The sequence below is a fragment of the Brienomyrus brachyistius genome, chromosome 22, assembly GCF_023856365.1.
Source record: "Brienomyrus brachyistius isolate T26 chromosome 22, BBRACH_0.4, whole genome shotgun sequence".
Classification (NCBI taxonomy): domain Eukaryota; kingdom Metazoa; phylum Chordata; class Actinopteri; order Osteoglossiformes; family Mormyridae; genus Brienomyrus; species Brienomyrus brachyistius.
In genome coordinates, this window is record NC_064554.1 from 953,666 (window position 1) to 976,241 (window position 22,576).

The 22,576-nt window shown below is 45.2% G+C and overlaps 1 protein-coding gene and 1 long non-coding RNA gene across 2 annotated transcripts; one reads left to right on the forward strand and one right to left on the reverse strand.

Annotated features, from left to right (window-relative positions):
- Positions 1-12,408: 12,408 nt before the first annotated feature.
- LOC125717857 (transcription factor Sox-9-A-like) lies at positions 12,409-16,491 on the reverse strand. The gene is made up of 3 exons (XM_048991200.1): positions 15,697-16,491; positions 15,067-15,314; positions 12,409-14,604 (listed from the first exon to the last, which is right to left on the reverse strand). The coding sequence occupies exons 1-3, from the start codon at positions 16,131-16,133 to the stop codon at positions 13,829-13,831; spliced, it is 1,461 nt and encodes a 486-aa protein (XP_048847157.1). The 5' UTR covers positions 16,134-16,491; the 3' UTR covers positions 12,409-13,828.
- Positions 16,492-20,087: 3,596 nt separating this feature from the next.
- On the forward strand, positions 20,088-22,515 carry LOC125717890 (uncharacterized). Its single transcript, XR_007384683.1, has 3 exons — positions 20,088-20,178; positions 22,165-22,241; positions 22,343-22,515. It is a non-coding gene; the product is annotated as an uncharacterized LOC125717890 (long non-coding RNA).
- The last annotated feature ends 61 nt before the right edge of the window (positions 22,516-22,576 follow it).

Consider the following 22,576-nt stretch of genomic DNA (forward strand, 5'->3'; position numbering starts at 1 on the left):
TTTGCTTATTCTCCCGGCGCTTGCCTGTGCAATTAGTACTTTCACTGCAATTATGATCAGGTTGCTTTCCAAATATGAGGGGGTGGGGACATCATTCTTCCCAGCTGACCGCTGCTCTAATTGGGTAATACCGCCTCTCGGTTCATCAGTCGTCTCCCGAGGGATTGGTGGATGTTTATTGTGAGAGGAGATAAAAGGAAACATGCCACCCCCCGGTATCAGGGGGGCTGCCTTAGACCCCAGGAGTCCTGATGGATGGTGACCGCCAACTGAGATGTGGCACTAACCCCGACGATGAGGCCTAATCCATCACCCACCCTCCAGGAGCCCCCACCACCTCCCCCTGATGACTGACTCTGCTGATGCTCCTCACAGTTGGTCCCCACGGGTCATCAAGACCCCCTTTCTAAACCAGCATATTCCCTCCAAAAGGTACAACCTGTCCCATCCCTCACGTGATCATATGTATTTTTTTTTTTAATTACTGTATTGTTAGTAATATTAATACCATTCTGATTAACTGCAATCACATTCTGTTCAAGTTGGCAGGCAACTTTACCAAAACTCACACTCCCTCTCTTGGGCTGCCGTGTGCTGTGTGCAGCTTGGGGGCACAGAGGCTGTGGAGGAATGAAAAATTGATCTGAATTACTTCAGGGAAAAAAAAAAACTGAAACAAAACAACAAAGACAGACAACCATGCCCAGCTGCTTCGCATAAACTGGTTCCATGTGTACGATGCTGATCGCAAGTCGCTACGCTAACAGATTTTTGCGTCTTCATACTGCACTAGAACTAGAGTATAAAACATTTATTTGCTCTACTTTCCCAGAGGAGTTTACAGTGTAGCTAGCACTTAGTGAGAGGGCGCTGTCTCTTTAAAAACACAGGAGCCTTGTGATTCTGCTTCATGTGGCCTCCTTGAGTGCCTCTCCAGGGCCACTGCTCCTCCCTTTAATGCCACTATAGGGGCCAAAATGACCCAGGCACCCCCAGGCCCTCAGCCCCCCATTGCGGGCCCCCCCCACACACACTCTCTCTCACACACACACACACAAAAACATGGAGTAGAGTGACTTAGATTGAGCTAGAGGTAGACACACTCCTCTTCAGTCCTGGCACCTGCCACTCAACGAGATAAATGGGGGAAGGGGGCAAGTCAGCTACCTAGGGGGCCCACTAATGAGAAGCATGGCAGATGCCTGTGGCTTAACTGAGTGGGGGGGGCACATATAGATATGGGCAGGAACAAGATTCCCTCCTGTTGGGTTTCCGTTTACTTCCGGGCAGGGGGGGAAGACACTCTCTCCGAAATATCACTTCCCCACCCAACGAGGACTCATACCTGTACGTGCAGGGCTGAGAGTTCAAATCACAGAGCATTGGCAGCCATTATATACCACGCAAATAGGCAGGTGAAAATGTTTAGCCAATGATTACCTGCAATGAAAGAGACTCACGCCCGACCAGTGAAACCATTACTGTGAGGCGTCTTCACTTCTCGACCATCTTCTGTAGTCATTTCAGCGTTAACCTAAGCAACAGGACCCAAGATATCATTATTAAGCCTGGATTAAGTAATCATTGCCTGAAAGTCAGTATGTAAATGTGCCTGCAGTCCTTGCAGTGGGAGTGCTCTCTCTCTCTCTACCTTTTTATTTCCCACACCGAAATGAAAAAAGCAGCACAAAGCCTGCAGCCCCGCATTTTCCGAAGGACTTCCTCTCTGGGCCCGGCAGTCCCCTATTCTCCAGGGCCCGGGTCGCCACGGATTATGTGCCGATTGTGGACCTGAGGCCCACTGAGTTTTTTTGTCGACCCAGCACCCCCCGGCCCAGCGTGAGCCTGGAGACAGGGGAAATGTGCCTGACGTATGCCGAGCCAGCGCAGTGGGGGAGACTGGAGCAGCAGGACACAATTAATGACCACAGAATGAGATTGTTGCAATATGGCTTTCTGCAACTCTCCCCATGCAGGCCTGTCATATTTCAGTACAGCGCAGGGGTAGTTGGGGGGGGGGGGGGCGGGGGGTAGGTCTTTTATTCCTTTTTTTTGTTCCTTCTCTCTCCTGCTCCGCACTGGCTATTGACATGCAGCACGGCATTCCAGGATCAGTCTCTATGTGCAATTCCGGCAAGGTCCTGGGTCTTGGCTTGACCTGACGTGTTTTGGCAGCCATGCTAAGTCTCCGGAGTCTATAATCCAAGAATGCAATTTTGTGTGTTTATAATCCGTAGCTGCATGTGCTCAGATCGCTGATCTGTGGCTTTTTAGTGGGCGGCCGCGACTAGCTTTGAGCTGCTGGGTTCTGGCTCATTGTTGCCGGGGCGGCTGAAACGCGGGAGGTCTGAGCGTGCACGTTAGCACGTTAGCATGGGTTAGCACGCGCCGCACTACAGATTTGTTGCTCTGCTCATTAAAGAAAAAGAGGGGGAAGATGGAGAGAAATCTGGTGCCCCAAATGCGGCAGGCCTGCTGCGACCGTTTTTAGGTGAAATTAGAAACAGTCGTGAGACAGCTTAGGTCAGCAGAGTCCCGCGCCTGGCCTGGGCAGAGCGAGCACTGTGTGGTGTCAAACAGACTCTGCATGTCCTTCTCTGTTTACTAACACATAGGAAGTGGAATCCCAGCGCTCTCCTGTCAGCCATCGCTCACTGGTGGCTTGCAGTTTTTCCCAGGTCCATTACCCTGGGTCCCACCTTCGTTGCGTCATTGGGCCCCGTAAATCCTATAATATCTGCGACCTGAAAAACTGGCCCAGCAGCCTGTTAACAAGTTCTTCACCTCCACAATTAATCTTCTGGCAAGTTTTTCATACCTTAAATTAGACGAAGTAAAGATTTAAGCCAAATAAGTCATTTAAAGAAAGGGTAAGAAGCCGAGAGAGAGCCAGGCACCAAGCCGGAGAGCATCCCGAAACACCCGCCGTTTGGACAGCTCATCCATTGGGGCGCAGCTACTCATTAGGAATTTCACGTCAGGTCACAAAAATCCAGCCGCTGTTGCGGAGAGATGAAAGGGAAGCTGACACATCGCAGTGGGCGGGGCGTCCTGGGCTTCGTTCGTGAGGCTCTCCCTGTGTATAGAAATCCCCACTGTGCAGCCGTCCGCTTTAACGCCAGATTAAAATTCTGGGGGGGGGGGGGGGGGGCTTAAATGAGGCCAGCATGTGGCTGACCCCCTTCTACCCAGGACACATGCTGTCTCCTTGCACCTGTTCCCCTAAAGCCCCCACTGCTGCTGGGGGCCCTTGGCCTGGCCCTGTCCGGGACGCCCGTCCTCATCGCCCCCAGCAGCCAGGTGGGGAAAGCTCAAAAAAAAACAGCCTTTAGAGGGAAACAGTCCAAGCTACGAGTAAATCCCAAATCCTCCAAAACAACTGCCCCTTTCGGAGCCTTTTCAGCTGTCCCTCCGACGGCACGGGGCAAAATCTCGACCTGCAGATGATTCCGCTGCCAGCCACAAACACCTTGCTGTACCTATGACAGCGCGTGAGGGACAGAGGTGGGGAGTGAACAGCCCCCCCCCATCCAAAGCTCTTGGCTTCCTGTCCAGAGTGAATCTGCTGAAGGACCGCGGCGGAACCCGGATCTTCCGCCTAAGTGACTCAGACGTTCACAGCTACAGCTTTATTAGGCTACGGTGGAGCTGCGGAGAGGAGCCCTGGCTCCACGTGGCCCAGATGCACTGGTGCGTTTGTCAGTGCCTTGGCCCGGCCAGGCTCCTCGCTGCAGCTGTCTGCCCCAGATGTACACAGAGGCAGCTGCATATCTCTCCTGGTTTTTTTTTAATGCTGACAACTGAACCCCTTTGACCTTACAGTACACAGCACACCCTCACTCCCGCTACCCCAGATACTGTTTTTTTTAATCAGATCTATCAAATCTAGATCTAACTTCCTTTCGATCACCTCAGCTGATCTGAAATTAGCATGTTTTATTTTTGCCGTGTGTGTTTTAGGCGTGTAGCTTGACCTTGGTAATGAGCATCTGATTCCTGCATTAGATGGGGCGGGTGATTAAGGAGAAATGCAGCTCTGTCGTACGAGGCTGATGTTTCTTATAGGGCAAGAGGGAAATCAGCTGTTGGGGGGGCATTAATGGTGTCAAGCTTCCTGGAAATCTGCTTTTAAGTTGTTCCTCATGACATGTCTCTATAAGCGAGAGGCACAGTTGGAGAGTCATTTTTGTGGGGGTCATACACATGTAGATGCCTATATTACATTGCCTATTGCATCCCTCTTTCATTCATCATATCTGCTTGCCCCGTGCAGGATTGTGTGTGTCCAGAACTTATCCCTGAAGCTAAGGGCGCAAGGCACGGAATAACCAAGGATGGGGTGTCAACCCATTGCAGGGCACAGTCACCATTCACACCATTTTGCAATTTGATAGCTCTAATTCATCTTAAGATCTTAACACACCTACAGGCAATTTGGTACCTACAATTCACCTTAGTTTTTGGTCTATGGAGGGAAATTGGAGAACCTGGAGGAAACCCCACAACAACATGGGGAGAGCCCTGGGGTTGACTGGGTTAAATGTTACTCCACCGTGCCGATTCCCCCCAAAGCATCTGCATTTGGCAAATGAACTTTAAGTAGACAGGGCATCATGGGAAACATCTAAGCATGCTGCACCAATGTTTTCCTGTCACATGGTGCTTCAGTGAGGAGACAGAATTATGACAGTGCTGATGCTTACCACGGATTTACCCAGGAAAATGCCCTCGACCACGGTTTCTCACCTGGTGGGTCGCAAACCAAAGGTGGTCTGTGGGCCCATTTCGAGTGGGACGTGGAGCATATGATTTTAAAAGCATTACTTTTACTGTTGGCACACCTCTCCAGTTGACATCTTTTACCATTGCCCCCCCCCCCCCCCCCCCCCCCCCCCCGCCCCATGCCATGTCCCTTGTCGACAATATGTTTGGGTCTCGACTTAATGACCAGGGAAAATATCTGGGTCCTGACGCTAAGCCAGTTGCGAATCCATGCCCTAGACTGCTGATGTTAATGCAGCTTCTGTTTTTAAGAATTGAAGTATCGCCGTATCCAGTTCCATTTCATACAAACCTAAGAATTCCCAGACTGATAGCTATGCAAGCTGGTTTTAATATAAGTGTCTGGTCCACAAATACGGTACGAGCGACGTGCTCCCCTAGCAGACGCCCTACAGCCGTGCGTCTTTCTCCATCGTTGTTGCGGTGAGTCCTAACAGGGTCTGGCGTGGAGGAAATGAGCTTGCAGAAGGTCCAGCCAGCCAGAAGAATCAGACCCACATTTCACTGGGTCTGTCCCTCAGTGTGCAGCACAGGCGGCGGGGAGGGACATCGCCTCAACACTCGTGATGGGTAAAGTGAGTAGAGATCGGTGGGGGAGGGGGGGGCAGCGGTGGGGGAGGGGGGGGCAGCGGTGGGGGGGGGGGGGGGGTGAAACAGAACCCGAAACAAAACAGCCGAAGCTCTGCGAGCGTAAACATGCAGCATCTGGAATGCGAGTTCCCACCTGGGGGACAGGAGAGCAGGGGAGGGGTGGGAGACTGGGGGGGACAGGAAGGGGGGGCGTGGCCTGTTTGGAGTTCCTATGGGGCTTCTAAATATCACCAGGAAGAAGACAATGGAGCAAATTTTCATTGAAACAAAAATCTGTATGATACATTTATTTATCCAAAAAGCAATGCACAATTGATAACAGGGTTAAGCAACCTTTTGGTGTTAAGGGCCCCACTCAGGGGGCCAAGCATGACATCACTCTGCTGAGTTTGGGATTTGAACTGGCGACCTTCAGATTACAGGCAGGTTGGGCCTCTGGCTCATTTGATCATTAAATTAAATTAGTGAAAATGGCAGTAGGACCAATGCAGGATGTCCTTCTGCTGTTCTTTAATTTGTGATCCCTGTATGAAAAATCTAATCTTTGAAGTAATAATAAGGTTTATAGTTGAGGAAATTCAGAATACGGGATTGAATATCATGTGAGAAAACTGCTGCATGAGCCAACATAACAGGAGTTAATATGGGTCTTGATAGATTTCAGCTGCAATAAAGGTGTTTACATATGCTGTTTAAATATGATTCCTATTCGCCCAGTGACCAAGGCACAGGGTGGTGTTTATGTAATTATATGTAACCAGTGGATTGTGTGAATGTTATTTCCCAATACACAATCTGGACTTTGCCATAATTAACAACTACCTGCGTGGTCTGTATTTAATGAACCCATAGACAGACTGCTTGGGAATAAAGTACAATGTATTTGTATAACCTAGAAGTTACTGTTGCTGCACCTTCAGCCATGATTCTGGGCTATAAAGCATGTTGCACCCAGACCGATCCAAATTTTTTTGGGTCCCTGTCACTCAGGGGCCCTTGGAATCTTCCTCTCCTTTATGGCTTCTTTGCTTGTGGCCTCACTCATGCCTGTCTGTGGCTGAGCACTAACATTTTCAGGCACAGAATCGAGGCTGGCTGGACTGGAGGCTGACTGAATTCAAGGATGACTGGACTGGAGGCTGGTGAACTTAAGGCGGGCCGGATTCGAGTCTGATCAGACTCATGAGTGGTGAGACTGGAGGCTGACTGAGTTCGAGGATGACCAGACTGGAGGATGGTGAACTTAAGGCGGGCCGGACTCGAATCTGATCGGACTCATGACTGATGAGACTGGAGGCTGACTGAATTCGAGGATGACCAGACTGGAGGATGGTGAACTTAAGGCGGGCCGGACTCGAGTCTGATCGGACTTATGACTGATGAGACTGGAGGCTGACTGAATTCGAGGCTGGGTTGTGCTCAGTCCTCCTCGGCTATGCGTCACCTTTTAAAGGAATGTAAAATAGCAGCCTAGTGTGACATTATCTGTTTTTTGTTTATCTGTGTGGCTGTGGGGAGACGGGGAATCTGCAGACTGAAGCTGAGAGGCTGCTGTAAGGCACTGCTGTCCTGGCCCCCAGCAAGGGGGCGCTGTGGGTATTATATCATCTCAAACCACGGAAGTACTGAATGTTTCCCCCGGCTTGTTTTTTTAACGTGAAGATGCGAGTCCCTTTCATTTTTAATGACTTTGCGGAGACTATTGTGGGGCTCTCATTTCAGCCAGGGCCCGATTCGTATTATTCTGTGACTCGCTGTTCAGTCTCCAAGGCTGCATCGCCAGCTGATTGTTTTTGCTATTTCTTTTGCTTTTATACTTGAAAGGACCACCCAAAAGGCTCTGGGTGGGGGGAGCGGGGGGCGTGTTCCCTGAGCCGCATCTGTGCAGAATAATAATGGGTTCCTCCTGGGAAAACTGCCCGCAGAAAAGGGTCCAAAAACCTAAAATAAATAAGAGCCCATTTTACATTAGCTTCAGGAGCGACCAGTAGCTTGCCCCTGTGGCAGACATGAGTCCCTCCTCTGCACCGCCTCCTCCATCATGGATTCCTAAGGACTCTCGTCCCCCTTCCCATGATGCTCTGGAACCAGAGGACTGGCAGCTGCAAGGGCCCTGCGGATCTGTGGATCAGACTGCGGTTACAGCATTGCCGTGGCAATGAGTCACATGGGCTTGGTCCATACCACTCGCTCTCCACCTGTCATGGTGGGCTCTCGGAACTGGTTAGACATGCTGGAGAGCGCATGACCACAGGCTAGGAAACCACAGCGACAATCCACTATCCCCGCAGGCCTCCATTTGGAGCAGAGCACAAGCACACGTGTGTCTGTGAGGATCCACCGCAGCCTGTCCAGAAATCCGTGTACTGCCACTTCCTGGACATAACCATAAGCTCCTGATGGCATTCTCAGAGTTTCAGTTTACGATCAAGGTGGCTCCTTCATTCCTTACCCTCTCTCCTCTTTTCCTCTCTCTCTCTTTCCTCTGATTTCTCTTCTTCCTCTATATTAGAGCAGCGTTTCCCATCCCAGTCCTCAGGGACCCCCAGGTGGTTCACGTTTTTGCTCTCTCCCAACTCCCAGACAGACAGTCCTCATTACTGGAAGCTGGGAGGGAGCAAAAACATGGACTGTCTGCTCGTCCCCAAGGACCGGGTTAGGAAACGTTGTATTAGTGAGTGCCTGGCAAGGTGGATCTTCATAGGTATATGTTTAATTGACCCCTGACTTTTGTGATCTTTTCCCTGTTCCTGTTTGTTCCATGTTCACTTTCATTCGATCCCCTTCGGGGCCCTAACACTGTCTCAGTAGACCCTCCTGACCTGGTCCAGATGGGGCTTGGCAGTGCTCCATTCAGGCAGTGACTTCACAGAAGTCTGTCACACCAGCAGCCCGCTCACAGTGCTGTGCATGGCTTGTATTTTGCTCTAGTTTTTGGTAAAATCTGGAACTCTGTAACTGGAACAGTAGAAGTCTTTGAATGAGGCCAAAAATGCAAATGATCTCTTGGAGCAGAAATTTTGCATCAAATCTTAATATAAACGATGCCATTCTTTTATATTCCAACATATAAACACAGTATCAAAGGGCACAAACTACGTATTTGCAGTTCCACTTCCTGATTTTACTAGAATCCAGATCTAAACGAAAGCTCTGTTAAACTCAGAAAATACTCATATCCCCGTCACTGATGCGTATCTCTAGGTTTCATCAGTGCAGACCATGATTGTGTGTGTGTGTTATTATATGTTTTCGCAGTAATTATTAGTTTGGTATGTGGTCCTGCATCTTTCAGCACACGTAGGTGTCCCTGCTGATGACAGACACATTTCAGTCTGCCTGTTACTGGCTTGTTTCAGATTCTAGCTGTTTGTTTAAGTTACTAGCTCATTTCAGTCTGCCTGCCTGCCACTTGGGCCCTGCTTTTTTTGCACTCTTTCCTGAGCTATTGTGTGCTCTGTTTTGTTCTGTCCCGGAAAGCCTTACTGGCAATGCTAGCTTCCCCCAACTGAGGGGGTGGGGTTGGGGGGTGGCGGGCCACATCATGAAGTCTGCTTCTTTTAAGTGACTTGCATCTTTTAGAGGAACGGGAGGGGCATTCATGACCCCAGCAGGGGTCCGAGTCACTGCCATATTACGGGAAGAGAGATTTCTCAGATCCAGCTCGCCGGGCAGCGGATCGGGATGATTAATGGCGCGGCGGAGAGTGCGTGAGGCCGTCCTTTCTCGTGACCGTCACTGATGGGTGACTTTCAAAGTTCTCTCCATCCTTTTCTGTTAGCCCACCATACTGCCAGTCTGCTGACCTCCAGGCCCAGTCCTTCAGCCCCTGGTAGCCACTCCCTATCAAAGCAGCAGCATAGCTTGACTTGAAAAATAAAAAATCACATGTGCTCTGATAGGACACTTGTGACTAAGCATAAAGCAGGAAATGCCTATTGTTGGCTCGGCCATGCCTGGGATCAGGCGACAAAGCTATTACAACTGAGTTCTGGCAAATTTTAATATAATTACCTCGGGGCCATTTCGTTGCATTTAATTTTCGCATGCTTTTCAGCTCCCCCCGGAGTTAATTTACATAATGTTTGCATTGAAAAATGCACACCTAGTTAAGCATACTTACTGTGGCAGGCTTCCAGTCAATGAAGCGTGTGAACGGTCCCCGGTGGCCATTCGGGTTTCCTGTGTGTGTGACAGCTGATGAAGATTAACCTTCTTGGTAAAAGCTGGTATGATTTTTGAATGTCTGGTTGTACGGAACTGACCAGGATGCAGACTCCCTAGGCCAAGCTGTTATATTACTGGCAAAATTCATAGAATTAATCGTAAACCTGCAGCTTTTCCCTGCATGGGTTTGCAAGCCAAGATCCGCTGAATCTATGTGCATCTTTTAAAATCCCCCAGTGACTACTCTTTGGGTCAGAGATGGACAGTCCCTGTCGACAGTGATTACGACAAAAAAGGCAGGAAGTTTCCCTTGGTGTAAACTCCCTATTGAGGAATTTTGGTTCCTTTTACTGTGTGCCGGTGTGGAAGGCGCAGCCGTGCCCGCCACAGGGACAGGGAGGCCGCGCGGAAGCGATGCAATGCGATGTGATGTGATGTGATGCGGTGCGATGCGATGTGGTGCGATGCGATGCGATGTGATGTGGTGCGATGCGATGCGATGTGATGTGGTGCGATGTGATGCGATGTGATGTGGTGCGATGCGATGTGGTGCGATGTGGTGCGATGCGATGTGGTGCAATGCGATGCGATGTGGTGCGATGCGATGTGGAGTGACCACACCCGTAGCCTGGGCATCTGGAGCTTGCCGTCGGATACCGTGGCTGCCTAACTCATCTGCTAAGTGCTGAAATGTAGCCAAAGGTCATCATCCACCTTCATGAAACGCCTCAAGACCCAACTATTCCATGAATTCCTCTGCTAGCCTGATGCCTCTTTACATTTCCGGAATGTTCTTATGTTGCGTTTCTGGTCACTGAATCATCTTACTAGGTTCTTGCTTTGTTAGATGCGGACGCGACAGCTCCTGCTCCGATGCTACATAAACTTTTACCTGGGCATTCATTGGAATCTCAGCCTAGCTACACTTATGCTAAGTTAACTCCTTGTCAGCCATATGTATGTCAGCAATGTGCTGTTTGCCTCACCTGTTTGTCCCTTTGGATAAAAGCACCTGCGAAATGTGTTTAGTGTGACTGCATACTTGATGAGAGTGTGTATGCGTGTCTCCACAATGAGATGAATGTCCCCACGATGTGATAAAAACTTACTATTTTGACATTCATTCGGTCACTAAAAGGGGAAACACAATTTTATTCAAATCCATGAATGCAATCAGAAGATTAAAAATGCCAAAAGTCTTGTATTTTGTTTATATACTTATGGTTATGGTTAGAGCTGAGTAGGAATTATGATTGTCATTGTTGGCATTAGGGATTTTCCCATAGAAATGAATGGAGAGTCCCCCCACATAGGTACAAATACCTAATGTTTGTGTGTCTGTGTGTGTGTGTGTGTGTGTGTGTGTGTGCGTGTGCGTGTGTGTGTGTGCGTGTGTTTGTGTTACATTTTGGTGGCCAAATGTCTGCACGATCTGATAAAAATCTGCAATTTTAACATTGTGGGGGTCATTTCTTTGGTGCCCATCAGGGAAAACTCAGTTTTGGAAAAATCTGTGACTGCAATCAAAAACATAAAAATGCCAAAATTTTGTATTTTGGTTGGTTACTTATGCTTAAGGTTATGGCTGGGTGGGGGTTAAGGATGTCATTGTTAGGATTAGAGTTTTGCCCATAAAAATAAATCTAAAGTCCCCACAAAGATATGGATACAAATGAGTGTGCGGATGAGGCAGGGCGGTCTGTACACCGAGGAGGATGGACAGCCAACAGCAAATCAGGTGAGGGATCCATCTTCAAAGATGCTATGAAGATTGTTCATTTAGTCTTATGATACAGAGGTGAGGGACCATCTTTCTCCCAGCAGTTGACCATGTTTGTACATCACCTTATAATGAAAAGCTGTGCATCATGCCATTACTGATGGTTTTCTTTATCTGGGAAGAGGCATAGATCATCCCAGTGGTCCATGAAACGGCCAGTGAGCTCACAGGCTGGGGCCGCCTGTGGTTTGCTCTCAGCCTCCAGGCCCGGCTCTTGCCCTTCGGAAAGGAATATTATAATAACTGAGTGGCTCGCCATTAATAACTGAGTGGCTCGCCATTAAGTGACATCTGTGCACTTTTAGCATATAAAAAACAACAAGGAATAGCAATAAAAGATGCACCCTGCTTTCAGATTTAAGCTCCCACCAGTACCACCAGTATAGTCAATTCACAAGTCACGTTTAAAAATGTGGCTGTATTGCACTGCGACTTGGCAAGCCTGTTTTTGGCAGAACTCAAGATTTTCTAAAATGTTTCCTGTCAATACGTCACTTAACTAGCAAATTTCTCATTGCAGCATGCATAGGCAGTAGCCTCTTGCCCTTGTATTTAAAAATTGACCCTTTTAAAACACATGAAAACCAGTAACTTTTCCCTCTCTCAAATCATTGCGTTTCAGCCCTGTCCACAGAGACACCGAGATAATCTATATTTTTGTTCCCTCCCAGCTCCCGGCCAATCATGAAACACTTAAATCATAGTACAGGTGCGCTGGGCGCTGGGAAACAGCGAAGATGCAGATTGCTGAGAGTCCCTGAGGTATTAATAGGGTTGAGAAACATTGCTTTATATTAAAGATGCTGTTTATTTAACAGTCCATAGTGTCTGAGATGCTTTTGAAGAAATAAATATTGAAGATGTTTGTAATCCCCCGTGCAGCTCTGGTTAGTGCCGCCCCTTACAATTGGAGTTCTCTAAAGCTGGGTCATTCAGGTGCTTAACATATAAAGAATTCAAAACCACACTGGTTATTGGAAAGTGCAAAACCAACTGTCCAAAACTCGATCTGGGTAGTTTAAGTATAAACCATCATTCAGTCTGTCAGTTTCTCTGGGAAAAAGTCAATAACTGAAAAGAGAAGGTGGTTTATTTTAAACACATTTTAATTTTATTGCAAACAATATCATACAAAAGATAAGCTTCTGTAAAGACAATAACATGTTTGAACTAAGAAAACAAAAGATTTGTTCAGTTGCATTAACAAGTTGCCAACCTCAGAACTAAGATATGTGAAACGGAATGAGAGAAACTTTTAAAAATAAAAGTATGTTGGTAATTTCATAAAGAAAAAACTCTTTACAATGCAGCCAAAGCTTCAGGTGAACATTAGCATGTTTGTTAGAATGAGAGAAACTTCCAGTATTTTCAAATCAAGTTATCATTAAAGGTAATCTGCATACAACTAGGTAATGAAAAGAACATCTGATACGAAAAATGTACAAATGATAAATAAAACGATGGTTGCAATCCATACCATACTCACATGACTGCACCTTAGGCTAAAGATCTTTTTATAGCTGGCTTTATGTTTCAAAGGTAATTTTTCTCAGTTTAATTAGTTGTACACGACTCAATTAAGGACTAAATAGTTACTTTCAAATAAAATTAATACTAATAAATAAATTACAAAGTTAAGAGTATGAGAGGGAGATAAGATTACGCTATTGGCTGAGATGCACTGGGGACACTTGGGTCAAAGGTCCCTTCCTGAGGCCAATCGGAAAACGCTGTCAAAGGCGGGGGGGAAGTACTGCATGTTGCAGGCGGGTCGACGGCAGCGCCTCTCCCCAGGCACTGAAGGTGGCGACTGCCACATGGTCCCCTCACTCTCAATCGAACAAAAGCTCGGCCGTTATTCGCTAAGGCCACTGGGTGCACAATTGCTCGGAACATGGTCCCAAAGGTCTTCCGAAAATTACACAAACATCTTAAAATCATTATTATCTTTTTTAAATGTCAGTCTCTTCTTTGACTGTCATTAAAGGAGAGCAGGGTTGAATCGCCACCGCACACAACATTCCAACAGCTGGCATTTAAAAAAACGTTTGGCGAGCGGGTGATCTGCAGTCAAAAGACGTCACGAGAAAGCAGTGAAATATTTACTGTCCATACAAAAATATTCTTGAAAGAAATAAGGCTGTATAGAGCTTCACTTACAACTGATTGAAGAAAAAAAATAAAAGCTCACTTCTTTCTACAAGTACATACAATCCCCCCCCCCCAAAAAAAAAGACTGATCACATAACATACACAGTACATACTAAAATATTTATATTCATTCAGTCCTCACAGAGGACCTTTTTCCATTTTCTTAATTATATCTAAAAATATAATCACAACTCCAAGCATAAAAAGGCACCATGTTAGCCATTTTGATATACTTTCTGTACTTAAATTCCAGCTCCTTAATCTCTTTCTGCTGGTAATGACATGTGTGGAATGCAGGGCATGCTGGGAGTTTGAGTCTCTGGCCAAGGCTGGGCTGCCATCCAGTCTCTGGTACCCTTAAGGCCTGGAGAGCTGTGTGTACACTGGCTGATCCCAGTGCTGTGAACTGTGGGTCTGGGGAACTGAGGGCACCCCTGTAGTGTCAGCGATGGGGGTGTACATCGGTCTCTGGGTAGGGCTCATGTAGCTGAAGGTAGAGTAGATGCCAGAGCCCTGGCCGCCCGTGTGACTGTAGTAGGAGTTGGCGCCGCCCTGGTGGTCAGAGTAGTCGTATTGCGTGCGGGCACCAGCAGAGTAGGAGGCGGTGCTGTAGTGCTGCAGGCTGAAGGAGCCGTAACTGACGGGCTGCGGAGAACCCTGCTGCTCGGTGTAGTGGCTGGGGCTTAGCTGCTCCGTCTTAATATGTGGGGCCCTCTGCTGGGTCTGCCCCTGCTCTCCACCGAGGGCAGTCAGCGTGTGCTGTGCAGCAGGAGGCTGCTGGGGCTGCTGTGGCTGCTGCTGCTTGGACATCCAGCCACCGGCTGCCGTCTGTGACACCTGGGCGCCGCTGATGCCGTAACTGCCCGTGTAAGGAACGGGACCACCCTGGCCACTGCCCGTGCCAGCCATGGGCATGCCCGTGTGGCCGTGGGGCGGCAAGTACTGGTCAAACTCGTTGACATCGATGGCGTCGATGACGTCGAGCTCCCCAATATCCACGTCGCGGAAATCGATATTGAGCTGCCTGCCTGTGCCCTCCTGTAGGGGACGCCCTTCGCGTTTCAGGTCTGACTTGCCCAGCGGAATGTCGGTCTTGGGAGTAGTAGGAGGTGTGGGGGGGCCCTGGGACTGGCCTGTGTAGGATAAAAATCAAAATAATGAGTCAAGTACGGTGCACACTTTGCATAACCGATAGCATCATGAAAATATTTTTTTGGAATTAGAATGTTGAGATAAGATACGAATTGTACCCTCGGCAGAAAAGGTGACATTATGTAATATATACACTGGACGTTTTCATAAGCAGATAAGCTGCACAATAAAGGCATATTCACATTACAGCCTATAAAATTCGTAAGGATTTACAAATGCCTACTTGGTATTATAAGCGCAAAATTCTAAATTGCGTAAGAAACAATTAAACTTGAGAAATATACTTTTTTCAAAGGAAGGCGTTTAATTACCATTACTAGTGTAGACTGATACAAGATGTTTCGCATGGTATTGTTTCCATAAGACCAGGAAGCGAAACTTCTGCAAGTAATACCAACTGTATCAAAGTGAAATGCCTCCCGGATTGTGCGGGTATTGCTTACCGGAGTGCTCGCCAGAGGAGTGCTCGTCGCCCATACTGGACGCCGGGGAGTCGGCTTGCTGCAGCGCCTTGAAGATGGCATTGGGGGAGATGTGCGTCTGCTCGCCGTCCTCCGCTTCGCTCTGCCCGTTCTTCACCGACTTTCTGCGCCTCGGCTGGTATTTGTAATCGGGGTGATCCTTCTTATGCTGCACTCGGAGACGTTCAGCCTCCTCCACGAATGGACGCTTCTCGCCTTCGTTCAGCAATCTGTAGAAAATGCATATAATTATGGCTACGTAAGATATGGTAATAAAAGTTAAAATGCTCATTATACTGGGCAGTTGCGTTCCAAGCAACTAGAAGTAAAAGTTTCATAAGCTGAAATAATCAAGTTATGATTTGTAATAAAAATAATGTAATTGTTTACTAAACAGAGAGTTAAACGAACACCTATAGTTTGTCAGTGGTCGATTGATTATTCATATTATTTTACATCTTTTTAACACACCCTTCATATATAATAGCAAATTGCGCTTAGGTAGACTCCGACAGTCGCTCACAATTTTATCAGTTCGTTCTGTTTATCACTGCCTCAGCGACACGTCCTTGGTTGCATATAAACAGCAGTATCAGTGGTAGGAAAACCTACCTCCAGAGTTTGCCCAAAGTTTTGCTGAGTTCCGCGTTGTGCAGGTGAGGGTACTGGTCCGCCAGCTTCCTGCGCGCAGCCTGCGCCCACACCATGAAGGCGTTCATCGGTCTCTTCACGTGCGGCTTGTTCTTGCTGGACCCGTTCACTCGCACGGGCATGGGCACCAGGGTCCAGTCGTAGCCTTTCAGCACTTGGGAAACGGCGTCGCGGATGCAAACCGGGAATTTGTCTTCCTCGTCTTTCTTGAAATCGCTGTGCGCCCCGTTGGAGCCCACTGCATGGTTTTCGGAGGGTCTGGTGTTCTCGGTGTCGGAGCCAGATCCGGACGGGCAAGGAGACCCCGCGGAATCCTCAGACATGCTCGGACTTGGGGCATCAGAAAGACACTTCTCATGCTCGTCTGTCATTTTCAGAAATGGGTCGAGTAGATTCATACGAGAAAACGTGTATAAACAACTACAGCTTAAAAAAAAGAGAAACAAATCTGCAGCCCGTTGCGGGTTAAACAAAATCCTCGATTGTGCAAGAGTATCAAAGCAGTCTGTCTCGGTGCAAAAAAGTTGGCTGCAGATTTATGCAGAAGGTATCAAAAAGTTTCAAAACTTTCCCCTTGACTTGAAAATACTTCTTTAGCAAATGTTCTTGGAGCAAAGACGGAATTACGAACTGCAGTTTTGCAAGCACTATCTGTCTTTAACTGCATCTGTTTTATTGTCACCAACAAATGTAAGAAATAACGTTCCACCTTCGCTTTATTTCCAAATTGCCTGAGAAGACAAAATCCACTGGTAGCTAACCCGATTTTATAAACCCTCCGCAAAGGTTGATCTCGACAGTGATTGGTCGAGGGAATTAGGGGCGGTATCACAATTTGGTCCTCCCACACAAGTATGCATCAGGGCTGCTTTAAAGTGATTCGAGGCAGTAAATATACTTCGTATAGTGCGATGATTAAAAGCATGTCATTGGCAGTCTATTTGCTGTGATCCCATTGTTAGTGTAATTTGTATTTTTTCTCAGGGGTATTTCATGGCAATAGTATCGCGAATGCTGTCCTTTTTTCAAATGCCAAGCTTATTTCATTAATTATTACGATTTCCGTGAAATACGTTCCGTTTTTGTAGTACAGTTCTTCCGTCTATTTTGTTAATAAACACGCTTCATAGTCAGAATTTGGGAGACGCACAATAAACACAACAAATTCTTCGCAAAGAGTTGAGTGAATAAAACCAGTTTTATTGCGGTGTTGCTGTTTGTACGGTGTTCGAGTATACTGCGGATTAAATAGAATTATGCCGACTAACATTTGATGATTCTTCAAAATTTTTATGCATGTATTGTGACGCAAGTTATCCCAATGCAGTTTGCAACGTGTACTATGCGTGTATGTAGACGCTGACTTTTCTCCTGCGCGTTTTTCAAGATCACGTCAAGTTACTGCCAAACTGCGTGCTGTTATCAGTTTTATCCAAATCAAAATGTGATACTGTAAACTTATGACGTCATAATCAAAATTACCTATGGCTTTAATTTGAAGGCGGTAGATTAATTCGCTATGCTGATTTTATTAGTATACCGAGAGCCCTTGACAGACGGGAACCGAAATAAAATCACCCTCAAATAAACAGGTAATATATCATTGGCCCATAGAGGGAGACAGCAGTCCATGAACACATGAGCATAGTAGTAGTAGTAATCTGCTCCGAAGGAAGAGGTTTCAAGAGTCGAAGTTGGTGAAGAAAATCACAGAACTAATCTGAAAATCAAATATAAAAATATTGCAAACGAGTATTCCTTCTAAAATCCTCGGCACGAATACAATACAATTCAAAATTAACTGATGATATGCAATATAATTTTTCAGTAGCAATTATTCTATAATTCTTCACAATATATTACAGTAGACGTTTTGTTTAATATATATATATATATATATATATATATGCATATTTCTCATACCAATCGAATAAATATGGCCATCCCAGCCGAAAATAAAGACAATATTCAAATTTCAATATTTTAGTTTTATCAGTAGGTATCTGGGGTGGTGTTGATGCAATAAAATATAGATCTTAACGAAAATATTTTCCATAATTACTAATTATTTTTCACGCTTATTTGGTTTACAACAATCGTCATTTACATATTTCGATGAATGTAAAAAAATGTATTGTGCTAAAAAATATTTGTTTACAAAAACGATCATTTTCTAGAACTCGATTTATCCACTTCTTATACGCTTTTAAATGAATATACGTCTTATTTGATTTCCTGACTGCCTACAGGTAAACATATATATGCATATACCCGCACTTTACATTACACTTGTTCAAATGGTCTTTTCGCACCCTTTTATTTTCGTATTTGTTCCCTTAGCATATAACTATAACATCCCATTTGCCACTGTTATTAATGTATACGAGGATCCCTACAAAACGAACTAGAAAATATTTCTTTCAAAAAAAAAATTCGATCCACGTCATTACACGGTATGAACCATTTTAAATAAATACATAATGGAATAGACGTCAATGTCATATTTTTATTAGTAACGTTAAGATGTAGTAATAATAACATATATGGCAAATTATATATGTGGATATATAGTTAGCAGGTAGGGCATTAAGAGAAGCCGTTCTGCATGCAGTTGTACGATAGCTGGCCTTTCTCGCACTTGTGGCCTTCCTGTTAGCTTTAACAAGTCTGGCTATTCTCATTTGGCCGCTCTGATTAATATGTTGTCCGTCACAGAGATGCCATGGACTGGATGTTTTTTGTTCATCACACTATTAAACGAAACGTCGCCAACGGTGAATTACACATGAGTGTACCGCAGTTCTTCGTGTTTTCTGTGCTGTGTGCGTTATTAAAAAATGTCTCCGCTTCCAATACGGGTATTACACGCTGGAAACCAAACTGGAATATATAGTCCAAAGGTCGACATTATCCTCTTATTTTTCTATTAATACTCCGCAGTTTTTGGTTTTCTTATGATTTATTGGTTAGCTTTTTTCGTTTTCTTAAAAAGTTTTAAAAAGTCTTAAAAAGTCTTTTTGACCTTGGTTGAACACATATTTCCTGAAATCTATAGGAAAAGGCAGTATGTTTAAAGTGATCAAATTCGGATATGTACTGAGACGACTGGAGTATTGTAACAATGTAAACATGCCGTTATTCTAATTTAAAAATGGCCTACAAACGTGGCGTTAACTACAGATTTCTTTGTTCTTTCATTGTCTCCTCGTCATCGCGACCCAGAGCAGCTATTTTTATTTTTTATTTTTCTCAGTAGTGTCGAAGTTTTTGCTTTCCTATTGCAGTGTATGTTGTGTAATTGTTTATTTGGATTTTTAATGTTGTGGAAATGTAATTTTGAGAATAATGTGGGCAGCATGTGTGCTTTCCTCGGCTACCTGAAGTTTTACATCTAATGGTTTGCAGATGTCTCATTGCGTCCCTCTTTCCCTCTCTCTGTAATACTGAAATACAGCTACTGCTCTCCACGTTGTACGAGCGACAGAGTTAATGTTTGGCGATCACTTAACAGCAAGATAGCAAACTCTGAATCAGTCGTAATCCTGTTTTCCAAATTAACAAAAATTCCTTCTATAAACAAGCAAACAGTCTTCCACTCCTCAGTTGCTTGCATTCCCCCTAATAGTTTATTTACCCATAAACTCTTCACCCACTTTCAACAGCGCATGTATACACTGAACAACCAACTTTTTTGTAACTTTGCGCAAAAGTGAGTTACTCGCATTATTTCGCGTTATTTCATTTGATTAATTTTTGTAGCATTTATAAGACGCTACATTTTGTGTGATATTACAAAAAGTCACAGATATATGTTTGATGTTATTTATAGGTCACGATTTCATCACAGTGGTTCAAAGGCAGCTGGTGACAGTCGCTGGCCGTAGCGTTATTCGCTTTGTTGTCATAGTAAAATGTGTCATTGAACAGCTGAAAATCGAGCAAGATCATCCGGTAATCATGAGAATACCACAGTAAACATTTTTACGATTAATTTAATATAACCCCGTTTCAAAAAAAAAAAAAAAACTTGGGACGCTGTGTGAAATATACAATAAAAATGATGCAACTATTGGCAAATATGTATTACCCATATTTAACTGAAAATAGAACAGACATATCAGATGCTGAAACTGAGAAATTGTTTTATGACAAATATATGTTCAGTTTGAATTTGATGCCAGCAACATGTTTCAAAAAAGCTGGAAAGGGGGAACAAAAGACTGGAAAAGTCATGTAAAACAAAACACCTGGTTGAATATCTCACAAATAATTAGGTTAATTGGCAGCAGGTCAGTAAGATGATTGGGTATAAAAAGAGCCTCCCGGAGAGGCGGAGTCTGTGCAGTGAAGATCATCACTCTGTGGGGGCAAATAGGACAACAACTTAAGAATAATGTTCCTTAAGATTATATTGCAAAGAATCTGGGAATTTCATTGTCTGCAGTACGTAATATTGTTAAAAGATTCAGAAAATCCAAAGAGATCTCTATTTGCAAGGCTGAAAACCAATATTGAATAGCTGTGATTTTGGGGTCATCGGGGAGCACTGCATTAAAAACAGACACGATTCTATAGTGGAAATCACTGCATGGGTTCAGGAACACTTCCGAAATCCATTGTATGTAAACACAGTTCATCGCTACATCCACAAATGCTGGACCCTGCAAAGAAGAAACCATATCCAAACATGATCGAAAACATCGCTGACTTCTCTGGGCCCAAGCTCATCTAAGATGGACTGAGGCAAAATGGGAATCTGTCCTGTGGTCTGATGAATCAGAATTCTTTTTGAACATCATAGACACCACATCCTCTGGGCTAAAGAGTAGAGGGACCATCCAGCTTGTTACTAGAGAGAAGTTGAAAACCCAGCATCCGTGATGGTATGGAGGTGCATTAGTGCCTATGGCTTGGGTAGCTTGCAGATGTCGGAAGGTTCTATTAATGCTGAAGGATATATACAGGGGGCAGCATGGTGGTGCAGTGGTTAGCACTGTTGCCTCACACCTCTGGGACCCAGGTTCGAATCTCTAGTTGGGTCACATGTGTGGGGAGTTTGCATGTTCAAAAGTGTTCTCCATGTCATCGTGGGGTTTCCCCGCACAGTCCAAAGACATGCTGAGGCTAATTGGAGTTACTAAATTGCCCGTAGGTGTGCATGGTGTGTGAATAGTGTGTGAGTGTGCCCTGCGATGGGTTGGCCCCCCCTGGGTTGTTCTCTGCCTCGTGCCCATTTTCACCCACTGAAACCATTAGGTGCATCATGAAAGGAAAAATACAACAAAGGAGACCCCAAACTGTTGAGCAGCTGAAATCTATCAGGCAAGAATGGGACACTTAACTTTGAAAACTCCGGCAACTGGTCTCCTCAGTTCCCAAATGTCTACAAGAGGCGATGCAGGACAGTGGTCAGCCTGGCCGTCACCACCTTTTTGAACCGTGTTGCTGGCATCAAATTCAATCTGAGCATGTATTTATCATAAAACTATGAAATTTCTCAGTTCTCAACATTTGATATGTTGTCTTTGTTCTATTTTCACTTATATGTAGGTTTGTATCATTTTAAAATCATTGTATTTAGTTTTTTTACAATTTTCACAGCGTCCCAGCTTTTCTGGAAACAGGGTTGTAATTCTGATTGTTTTTTTTTTCTTTTCCAAGGATTTCTAAAACAACACCTACGCGACAACCTGTCAAAATGCCAAGTTAAAAAGATCACATTGACAGGAAAACATATGGCTGAGTCTGGGGGTGCAATTATTCAAGGCATTCAATGTGCCCAGGACTCTCATCCAAATAGATTGTGCTGGCAGCTAAAATTCATTAAAATTAATGCTGGTATGTGGAAATGACTCATAATAAATAAAATTTAGCTACACCGATAGATCGTAAATTAAGTTCAGGGACGTGTGTGCACTGTAACGCAACGTATTCAAACACGTTGTATCTACAACCCCCCTCAGCATATCAATGGCTATGGATATGACCTCAGATTTTAATTAAAACCAGGGTTTGATTGGTTTGTCAGCTGCAGTTGTAATCACAGGCCTGATTTTAATCACTCGTGTCTGAGACGGCAGTAAGCAGGCAGGCTCATCTACACACACCAAGCCTCCACACCAGCAGAGCCAAAGCAGCTGTAAGAAGAATGACACAATTCCAAAAATAGTAGTGTACAACTTTGTTACCTCTGTTAAGCCCTGCATCCCATTTCTTTATCACTGATGATCCTTATCATCTTTAGTTATGACCCAGATTGTATGAATTTATAGCTCGTTTAAAGTCTTTGGAAAACATCCCTGTCTTATCATTGTAGTTTGTACAGACTAATTTATAAATTGCATGTTGTTTCATTAACCTTGATGGAAATGCACAGATTTGCATATAAGTAATGACTTAATGATGAGGACAATTTCTTTACCCATCCAGCTTCCAACCATTGATCCTGGAGCAGATCACGGGGAAACCAGGAGCCCAATCCAGGCAGCTCAAGGCGATTGGCTGGGGTACGTCCTGGATGGGATGCCAGGCCATCAGAGCGGACATACACAGACTAAGTGCACTTAATAGGCACCAGTTAGTCCAACTGCATGTCTTTGGATTACAGGACAGAAACCCACATGATTCTCGTAGGATGTACAACCATTACACAGAAGAGAGGCGATTCTTGAACCTTCAGCCCTGGGGGTCTGAGGCAAAAATGCTAACCGCTGAGCCTCCATACCATCTTGGATCCATCCATCCATCCATCCATCCATCCATCCATTCATCCATTTTGTGTAACAGCTTGTCCTATTCAGGGTAAGGGGGGGTCCCGAGCCTATTCCAGAGGTGCAGGGCA